This window comes from Lampris incognitus, chromosome 3 (assembly GCF_029633865.1).
Source record: "Lampris incognitus isolate fLamInc1 chromosome 3, fLamInc1.hap2, whole genome shotgun sequence".
NCBI lineage: Eukaryota > Metazoa > Chordata > Actinopteri > Lampriformes > Lampridae > Lampris > Lampris incognitus.
Genome location: NC_079213.1, coordinates 82,864,077 through 82,874,540, shown reverse-complemented (window position 1 = coordinate 82,874,540; position 10,464 = coordinate 82,864,077). Strand labels below are relative to the sequence as shown.

Below are 10,464 nucleotides of genomic sequence, written 5' to 3'. Positions count from 1 at the left end.
GCGCGCGCCGAAGTCCCGGGAACGTCAGAGCCCGCAGAGAGGGAGAGCGCAGAGCGCGCCCTATGAGAGGGCTGAGAGGCGGAGGCGGGGAAAGGGAGTGGGCGATGGAGACCGCCGTAACATCTGGTATGACGATGCCTTTCCCTGGCTACAACCACTGCTGCCAGGATCACTCGAAAGTCTGGGCGTCACTTACCACCAACTCTCTGAAGACGCTCATAATGTTCACTCCGAGGGCGTGTGGCTACCTAGCCGGCATGTGACTGACCTGTGGTTGAAATAATGTGTTGTTGTTTCAACGTTGAAAAAACATTATAAACAAAGTTATAAAGTGATTTTAGAAACAACGTCGCAACAGCAACGTTGATTCGCTTTACAAAATGGAGACAAAATTCAAAAGTGATTCACCCGTAAATAAACGTTGAAATGCCGGCTGGGTGGGTATTAGCACTGGTTGGACTTTTACATTGAGGCCCATTTGCACACAAAGGGGCCAATTTTTCGGCAAATGTGTGCATATTACCCAAGTTAAGTACGTGCAAATGGCACCGGGGCACAGAGACACTATTTGCTTGGCAGCGCGGTAAGTAAATAAGCATTTCACCCTTTGCCGGTGCTTTGAGAATTTTACACGGTTTCTTTCTGTCTTATTTGTGCAGGTTTAGCGCATGCAAAAGCAGCGCAATACTTCTGTGCTTTCGCCCGTCAGTTTTGCCATCAGAGGCAAGCAAGGGTACAGTTTTTCACACCCAGAGTGGTCAGTGACCAGATCTTAAGAGAGCCGCTCTAGTTTTCCATAAATGGGAATTAAGCAACTTTGATTGCGCCACACAACGGTTGCCAGTTTGAATATATGGCCGATACAAGCCACAGCTGACTTGCTCTACATGTGTTTGAATGCCACAATCCCTATGATTGGGTACAGCACCGCGCACACCGTGGGCTGTGAGGCATGTTGTAGTGAAGCTTACGTTGAAACCTATATCTATAACCCTAGTTCGCATGTGTTGTACCTATTTTATGACCAAAGTTGGCAATGTCCCTAATTATAACAATTGCAAGTTGCAAATGATTGTCTTGCTACATAAACGATTTCGGGGGATCGCGTCGCCGACTTCTGCGAAGACCTGACGCAAGCTTTTGGTCCACCCTCCCCGTGTCCTCTCGATAGTATTTCTCCCGTTTTAATAATTGGAGCATTTGACGCTACACTGAGAGTTTGGTGGAAAATAAGCCACCATTGTGGCTTAACGCTACATCACCGAGGGATCCACTAAAGGTGGTGTAGGGGGAGAGGCCTGGCTGGTTTATCTGAGCCATGACGAGGAAATAACCCAAAGTTCAGCCAGCCATCGAGTTTACATAAAGCCCACTTGTCCGACGCTGCATTAAATTTGTGCAACGCCACGAAGTGGTTTTCTTCGGACAGGCAAGTCTTTCTCATTTTACTCAGCTCAGGCAGAAAACGAGCATAATAACGCGCTCGTGGGTCATTAACGAGAGCTTTTACATGCAAATTCAAAGCGACACGGTGACATCTCACCAACGCGAAATAGGCGTGTAAATGACTGAATACGAGCCCGACTGCTTCATACCAGTTCATGAAAGCCAATTGGCGGTTGTGATAGCAGCTAAAACATAAAACAGGATACAACTAACTGCAGACGTATTGTTGAGTCCTGCATAATGGGAATGCTGAATCCTACCGAGTCAGATAAAAGTTTCAAAGTCTGTCACGATTGAACCAAATTATGTCAGTTGCCGCTGTTAAATCTGTAACACCGTGCCTTTCTTTCAGAGGACTTTCAAACTAACTGACCGTCCTGCGCAGAGCTTGAGTATGGCCCGTCGTGTGGCTGTGGTCGGAGCTGGCAGCTCAGGCTTGGTCTGTATTAAGATCTGCTTGGATGAAGGGCTAGAGCCAGTATGCTTCGAAAGCAGCGATGACATTGGCGGCCTGTGGAGGTTCAGGGTGAGTCACAGTCAGTGCAAGCGGGAGTTCCTCTATTCCTCCCTGTCTCCTTTCACCGCCATCATCCTGGAGATCGGCGCGTAGGCATGCCTGGATCTCTCAGAGAGGATTTCCAGATGATACGCATGTCCTCTTTAGGTGAAGGTGTGGAAATAAGTGCCATCCCCATGGGGCCTCATGTATCAATCGTTACTATGGGCAAATTTGCACGTACACACCCATGGAATGTTTTAGCCCTCAAGACTGTCTGACAGTCAGTGCAAAGCATGATGGTTATTTGTAATTCCTTCCTCTTAACATCTATTGTCTACCTCTTGAAACAAGCAATCACCCAGGCCTGCAAGGACATCAGTGTTAGCCAATCGGTGTCTAAATTCAGGGTTTACCCAGGTTCTGCAGTGGTCTCTGAGACAAACTTCACGGCTAAAAAACCCCATGGGTGTGTACGGACAAATTTGCCCATAGTAATGATTGATACACGAGGCCCCTGGTGTGGCGGCTGAGTTGGAAGGGAAATCTGCATACTCACGATGCTCTGTATCACACGTTTGCTTTTTGTCTGCTCTAGTTACTTCAAGGCTGTTTTTCCCAACCCAATCCTCTATTACCCACCTGTCCTGCTGATTTGCATCATAGACCCGCTTGTGCTTACTCAGCCAATTAGTATTTAAGTTTTTCCGATTTGGCACCCTGACATAATCAAGTTCTACGATATGATTGGTTGCGTAATTGGAAGCAGACCTACCGATTCGGGGTTATAAAGAAAATCAGCAGGACAGGGTTTGGAAACACCGCTCCAAAGATTTGTACTTTGAACCAGAGTAACCAAGTATAAGCTACACTATGTATTTATCAATACTTACTGACAAAGCAATGGTATTTCTGTTATTGTCTGACTTACCGTATCTCAGGAGAACCCAGAGCCAGATCGGGCCAGTATCTACCACTCTGTCATCATCAACACCTCCAAAGAGATGATGTGCTTCAGTGACTTCCCCATCCCTGCAAACTTCCCCAACTATATGCACAACTCCCTCATCATGGATTACTTTCGGATGTATGCTGATCACTTCCAGCTCACCAAGCACATATGTTTCAATGTGAGGATGGCATATTAACCTCAAGATGGCCAATTGAGAGGCTTTTAACACCTCTAGATAATTAATTATTCTGCCCTTAAAAACAAATGTGTGGTGATACTTAGTTCAATACAGCTAAAGGATATGTGAAACTAAAAATGGATACTATTATGCTTAGACCCATATGAATCCACTTTATGGATTCACAATTCAGAAAACTCTGTTGTCCTATATGGTATAATGAAATGACAAATAATGTGTATTTCTCTCTGCTTCGCTTTCTCTCAGACCAAAGTCTTGCGGATGAAGCAGAGACCTGATTTTGACCATTCAGGCCAGTGGGATGTTGAGACAGAGAGCAGAGATGGAAAGAAAGAGAGGCACATTTTTGACGCTGTGATGATCTGCATTGGACACCACTGTGACCCCAACATGCCTCTCCATGACTTCCCTGGTACTATTTGTTGTCTGTAAACACCTTTAAAACCAGATAGTTTTAAAGTGCAGTACAACAAGAGTATGACAGAAGAAGACTGCCATGTCGAAATGTTGCTAATTCATGAAACGATTCTTGCGTCGTGGCTACAAGTGTGTGACTTCCTTCCTACATGTCTACTTTCATCGTGGTCAGCACCTCTCCAACACTTGATGTGCGTCCCTCCTCTCATCTGTTTAACCATAGACATTTTGCCTGGAACTTGTTATGGCATAAGCAAAGTTCATTATAATAGTGATGTGATTGGGCAATGTCAACAGAGTTTAGGTGGGTTTGCCAATGAAGAGAAAATAATGACATTTACAAGAAAACCTTTGGACCCTAGATTTACCATATTTGGAATCTAATAATAATGATAATAATATAATATAATATAATATAATATATAATAATGATAATAATAAACTTTAACTTGTTATAAAATAAGAAAACCTGGTTGAATCACAAAGCTTTATAAATCCTAACTTGGGTAAATAAAAAGTTTAGGGACATTGGGTTAAACATTTTCACTACTTTGGAATGGTGACAGGTTGGCCTGCAGTACTCCCTCTTTGAAATATGGGCACTGGACAATGTCTTACCTAAATGCCTCTTTACCCATTTTTATATAAATTTAATTTAGAAATGAAACTCTTGAATTCAATTGAAATTACAGATTAGTCTGTAAAGCTATCCAAATGCTTTCTCGTTGCTGCAGATGTACAAGTGTTTTTTGTTCTCTGGTCCCAACTCGCATGTCTCTGTGTTTTAGGCTTTGACACGTTCAAGGGAAAGTACCTCCACAGTAGGGACTACAAGACTCCCGAGGAGTGGCGGAATAAGAAGGTTGTAGTGATTGGAATAGGAAACTCTGGTGGAGACATAGCTGTGGAACTGAGCAGAGTCACCAAGCAGGTTTGTATATGGGTCCCCAGTGGCGTGCCCACTCAAACTGGGATTTTAACTTTTAATAACTAGATCATAACTAGAATAATAAAACAATGATTTTTTTTTCTCTTTTGGGGGGAGGGTTCCCCCCTTTTCTCCCCAATTGTACTTGGTCAATTACCCCACTCTTCCGAGCCGTCCCGGTTGCTGTTCCACCCCCTCTGCCGATTCGGGGAGGGCTGCAGACTACCACATATCTCCTCCGATACATGTGGAGTCGCCAGCTGCTTCTTTTCACCTGACAGGAGTTTCACCGGGGGGCATAGCGCATGGGAGGATCACGCTATTCCCCCCAGTTCCCCCCTCCCCCCCCGAACAGGCACCCCGGCCGACCAGAGGAGGCACTAGTGTAGCAACCAGGACAAATACCCACATCCGGCTTCCCACCCGCAGACACGGCCAATTGTGTCTGTAGGGACGCCCGGCCAAGCCGGAGGTAACACGGGGATTCAAACCTACGATCCCCATGTTGGTAGGTAATGGAACAGACTGCTACGCTACCTGGATGCCCTCAATAAAACAATGATAATACAATTATGGCTGATTCCTCTTATCTTCTGTCCCCAGCTTTACCTGAGCACTCGGAGAGGAGCCTGGATTATCAATCGAGTTGGAGACAATGGGTTGCCCTTGGATTTGGGGTTCAACAGGGTGTTTAATTCTCTGAAGAGTATCCTTCCTTTTTGGCTTCTTTGCCGCCTGGGAGAGAACAGACTCAACCAAAGATTCAACCACAGTCTCTACAATCTGAAGCCAAAACACAGGTAGATTTATCTATTTGTGCGCAACAATTTTTTTTTTTTTTTGCTACAAGGAGGCTTAAGTGGAAAGCTTTGGTACTGTAGGATGTTGGTTTTTATTTAAGAAGAGTGTGATGTCAGACTATAGTACTTGTTAATCAGTTTCAGCTCTTCTGAATTTAAATCTCAGGTTGTTCAGCCAACATCCCACAGTGAATGATGAACTGCCCAACCGCATCCTGTCAGGAACAGTTCAGGTAAAATCCAACATCCAGAGATTTCAGGGATCCAGTGTGGAGTTTGACGATGGGAGCGTAGTGGAAGACATTGACCTGGTGGTAGGTGTATTTATAACACATACTCACACACACACACACACACACACACACACACACACACACACACACACACACACACACACAATCTCCATCCATCCATCCATTATCCAAACTACTTATCCTGCTCTCAGTTTCTCATTTTCTTCCCAAGTATTCTTGGACTTCAGTGCCACTAGCTAGTAATGAGATAAACCTATGTCTTTGCAGGTATTTGCCACTGGTTACAGCTTTTCCTTTCCATTCCTTGCCTCTCACGTGCTCTCAGTGACTGGGAACAAGACATCCCTGTACAAGAATGTATTCCCACCTAACTTGGACCACCCCACACTGGCTATTATTGGGTTAGTGCAGCCTCTCGGAGCCATTATGCCCATCTCTGAGATGCAAGCCAGATGGGTCACATGTGTCTTTAAAGGTGATATAGGTTTCCTTGTTTAACTCCTTCATATCATGCTATCATTAACAGAGGCTCAAGATATTCATTATGTCAAGCCTGCTTTCACAGGTTATAAGAAGCTTCCTTCAGTGCCTGCCATGCTGAAGGATATTCAGTACAAGAAGGATGCCATGGCTAAAAGGTAGTGTTTACTCAATTCCACAATCATTCATTTTTTAAAGACCAAAAGATAACAGTGTCAGACTCAAGATTTAACACATCTCTGTTTCAGGTATGTTACCAGCCAGCGGCACACCATACAAGTTGATTATATCAGCTACATGGATGAGATAGCAAGGCTGGTGGGTGTTCGACCCAATATCCTTGGGCTACTACTGACAGATCCCAGGCTTGGACTGAGTGTACTGCTGGGTCCCTGCACCCCGTACCAGTACCGTCTGAGAGGGCCAGGAAAGTGGGTTGGGGCCCGTGAGGCTATCCTCACTCAATGGGGTCGGGTAGCTGAACCCATGAAGACCAGACCATCTGACCAATCTGAGTCAAAGCAGTTCTTCACATTGCGTCTCGTTCTGATGGCTGCTGCCTTGGGGATGGCCACCTATTACTACAGGAACAACCTCTCAGCCTTCCTACAGGAGCCAACCGCATTGCTGGACACAATTTAAGTCAACCTGCCTAAACAGTTAACCCACATCAGATTGTATAATAATGATTGTATAATGCATAGCTAGCAGGCAATTGCTCTTGTAATTATTGGCATAGTGATCATTACATATGCGGGTGTTTTAGTTCACTATGAACCCATCATCTCAGATGGCCTGTTAGCCAAGATACATTAGTAAGTGTTCCCACCTAGTGGCGGCCCTAGAGTACAGCTAAGGTGACGCTTGGAAACACTGACTATCGTGTGTGGTCTTGTCTCTCACCAGCACATGAATCATGAGATTATCACAATTTCACTCAATAAGTATGAGCTCTCTCTTTTTTCAAAATTCAATAAACAGAGATACCATCAAGGTCTGCATTGCTCTTTTAGCTCATATGCCTTTTTTCTAATTAATTACGACTCGCCAAATTTAAGATTTTTCTTGAATGAAAATGTGACTGAGGCATCTGTGTGGTTCTTTGGGCAGGAATACATGTTCATTATTGTATATTATAATGTGTAGTTAAACTTCAGCGGTCACACATGCATAAAAAAATCGGGTTTCCGTAACGGATCGGGTAGTGACGGTAGTGACAGTCAGAAAAAAAAGTAGGACCCGATGACCCCGGAAGAGGAATCGTTCACGCGTCACTCCTCACCATCAGGGTTGCCATGTTTGACAAAAAAGATTTGAAAGGAATGGGATTGGACGTTTACATTCTCAAATAACAAAAGGTGCACAGCAGTGGTTCTCACTCCGGCCCTCAAATAAGAGCAGACCAGTGGGTTTATTCTTTGCCATGTAGTTAATTATATTAACCTGCTGTTTTGTGTCTATTGGTGGTTGGAATACTTGGCACAACAGGTGAATGTGGCTACCTAGTAAAACAGAAAACCAGCAGCAGCCTACTTCGTGGTATCTAAGCAGAAATTCATAATTAAACTGAAAAATGCACAACGCCTATCAATAGCATACACATTCTCTGTGCGACTTCAGACTGACAAAATTTACAAAACAAAGCACTTCGTTTAATCTTATGGTTTAATTAAGGACCTTTAACGGAAACAAAAGGGGTTGAAAATTAGAGCATAGACTGATGTTCTTGCAGACTTGTATAACATGATACACAAGGCACTCATCGGGCTTAATAGCCAAAGCTTTATCCAGATGCAACCTGCGTCCTTGTCCTTAGTTATGTTTGTTGTCAATGGCCACTTGGTTTCAAGGGTTTAACATGTAGCTCAATGACACACTAGCATTGTCTTAATTTATATAGTAGGCTACTCTTACAATTCGCGTTGTTCATATGCAGTTAACACCTCAACCACACCAGAGTAACCAAACGAGCCTCAATGAAACTTCGCAGTGGTTGACCCCCCCATTATACCCATATGTCGTACCCTCTCGTACCCATACCCCCCTCTCTCAAATTCAAATTCAAATAGCTTTATCGGCATGAACATAACAAAATACAGTATTGCCAAATCATTGTACAAATAACGAATGTTAACAAATATACACACAGAAAGAAGACAATAACATATACATATAGTACATAAATAAAAAGAAGGTAACTTAAAACAGGCTTGATGTAGATTAGCAGGTCATTCTGATTCCCTCATGTGGTGGCAGGCAGAGAAACTGACCTGCGAGAACGCAACTTTCTTTCATTTCCCCAATATAATTTTTAGTTTTTCATTATCTGATTTAATAAATTGTGGACGTTTATTGCTGAATTTTGGGAAAATTTGTTCCCTGATAAGTTTAAATTTTGGGTACTATGTGAGGAAGTGATGCTCTGTCTCTACAGCAGTTCCTCCACAGTTCGCCCTCTCTCGCTCTCGTTTCGGAAGTTTCGAAAGAGGGATGACAGCGGTCGGATCTGGCAACTGGCGGACCGCCATCTTTGATTGTGCGACAGGGCCGCGGCGCGAGCGGGGCCTCACTCAGCGGGAGCAGCTGTCTGGCGCGAGACAACGAGTGGGGAACTGTACGGAAACGTGGGGCGCGAGAGCACCAATTCCCCGTTATCGCCCCGGAAGTCAAGGGCGGCGTGACGACGTTAAAGAGACGTCGGAAAAGCGACGGGAGCCGTGTAAGTTAGCGCACAACGGCTCGTCCGGATGCCAGCGAGCATGTCAGCTAACTGTCGTTAGCCAGACTGGGTTAGCAGCAGAAGCAGCAGACTAGCCAGCTTTTGTAATCCGCCGGCCAGACACACACTCGTTCACCACTAACGTTAAATTAACCGAGCGGAAAATATCCGACTTTTTACGAAGGCCGCACAAGAAAAGGGGCATCTGATAAGGGACCGGCTGTGGCAGGTAGGTCAGTAAGACGCAGATTTCTGTGTCTTGTTTTGAAGATTTGGGGCTAAGGGGCTGACGGTGTTCACATAGCGTTAGCTGCGTTAGCCAGCAGCTTGCCTAGCTTACGGTAGGTAGCTCTTGAGAGGCTGGCTGGCTGAATTGTGGATGTGATGGCGACCAACGCGAATCGAAACTATGCTAAGCCATGTTAGCTGCGGGCCTGCCCCTATACCACCACCACGTTGCACATCGTTTATGAAAACGTATGATATTGGCGAAGTGGTGTTAGCTAGCGTTAGTGCATTTGCACAGCATTGATGGAAGTATTTTTTGAGCTGAGGCTCCCGAGTTCAGGGCGGAGAGCCCCCAACTTCGTGCTGTTCTAAGCCACTCTGCCCACCACTTGGCTCATTTAAACAGACGACCTGCAGACTAATCAATGGCTCTGATTTATAAGAGCGTCATGACATTGTAAAATCCGTTGTCACCTCAATAGATATTTTTAAAAGGTAATTTGGATGAGTCTGACTTGTTCTGTCGCTGGTTTGCATTACTGGATCATTTAACGTGTTGCCAGATTTTACGGGTTGATCACAGGGTAATTTTTTGTCAGTCACGATACCATGTAGAATCAAGAGCTTTGTCCAAATAGGGAGTGCGTTTTTAATGTGTGAATGTCCAGGCTCATGAGTCTCACAGGGGGAAGTGAAGGACTTAAAATGATTCATCAACTCCATCTGCATGCTTGAGAACGAAAAGGGGGAGCACAAACGGACATTATATTTTCTTAGTTCTTCTACTCTCTTAAGAGCTTAGGTATGGGTCTTCATTGTCGCGACTGGAAGAGGGCAATTCATATTAAAGTGGATGGATCAAAATGAGTCAGTGATTGATCAGCCATTGACTTAAACCTAATCAGAGACCCTGCTTGAGATAAAAACTCACTGGGTCAAAGATGGAAGCAGTTAAATGAAAATTTATTTAAAGGCACTGTGCTTTCTGGAGCATCACCTGTAATCTTTCTAACTTTTGAAAGAACTTCGTCTTCCACCACTGTGATTTTATGTTTGCATTTTATTGTGGCATTTAGCTTTTTAGTTGTTCATGTGATTACATTTGAGATCTTACATGCCAAATGAGTTGAAGAGGTAGACACCATCTAATTACTTGTGTCCATCTAAACCAAGAGATAATGAAATTACCCTCCTCTCCCAAGGGAGACCTGATGGCAAGGCAGAGGAGAGCCACTGTCAACTGAAGAGTCTGTCAGTCATCCGTTTTTCCCCATTTTCCTGTGCTGCATCTTCACTTGACTAATAACAGGAAGCAGGAATTAACACATCTGGAGAACCCCCCTTGCAGTGGCCATAGTGTGTGCTGGCAGTCAGTAGGCCAGATCAAGGATGTATGCTGATCTGTTCAAGTGGTTTTCACTACATAATGTCTCGTCTCCTGTCTTGTGTTTCCATTAAGTGCTTTGTCTGAAAGGCTGTGACTCAGCTGATACCCATCTCCTTGGCTCAAGTAAAACCCTCAGGTCTAACGACTCATGTCATGGC

The 10,464-nt window shown here is 44.5% G+C and overlaps 2 protein-coding genes across 3 annotated transcripts in view; both read left to right on the top strand.

The window, feature by feature from the left end:
* Positions 1-241: 241 nt before the first annotated feature.
* Positions 242-6,965, top strand: LOC130109301 (flavin-containing monooxygenase 5-like). 2 transcript variants are annotated; one of them, XM_056276133.1, is made up of 10 exons: positions 242-583; positions 1,799-1,972; positions 2,884-3,072; positions 3,340-3,505; positions 4,299-4,441; positions 5,042-5,238; positions 5,405-5,552; positions 5,760-5,967; positions 6,058-6,130; positions 6,221-6,965. In XM_056276133.1, the coding sequence occupies exons 2-10, from the start codon at positions 1,841-1,843 to the stop codon at positions 6,612-6,614; spliced, it is 1,650 nt and encodes a 549-aa protein (XP_056132108.1). In that variant the 5' UTR covers positions 242-583; positions 1,799-1,840; the 3' UTR covers positions 6,615-6,965. The 2 variants fall into 2 exon arrangements, with proteins under 2 accessions (XP_056132108.1, XP_056132107.1); XM_056276132.1 differs by lacking the exon at positions 242-583 and adding an exon at positions 1,294-1,429.
* Positions 6,966-8,524: 1,559 nt separating this feature from the next.
* prrc2c (proline-rich coiled-coil 2C) overlaps positions 8,525-10,464 on the top strand; it is an 83,907-nt gene continuing 81,967 nt past the window's right edge. Inside the window, exon 1 of the mRNA XM_056276959.1 lies at positions 8,525-8,691. The gene's annotated coding sequence lies outside the window, so the exon portion shown is untranslated. The remainder of the gene's footprint in view (positions 8,692-10,464) is intronic.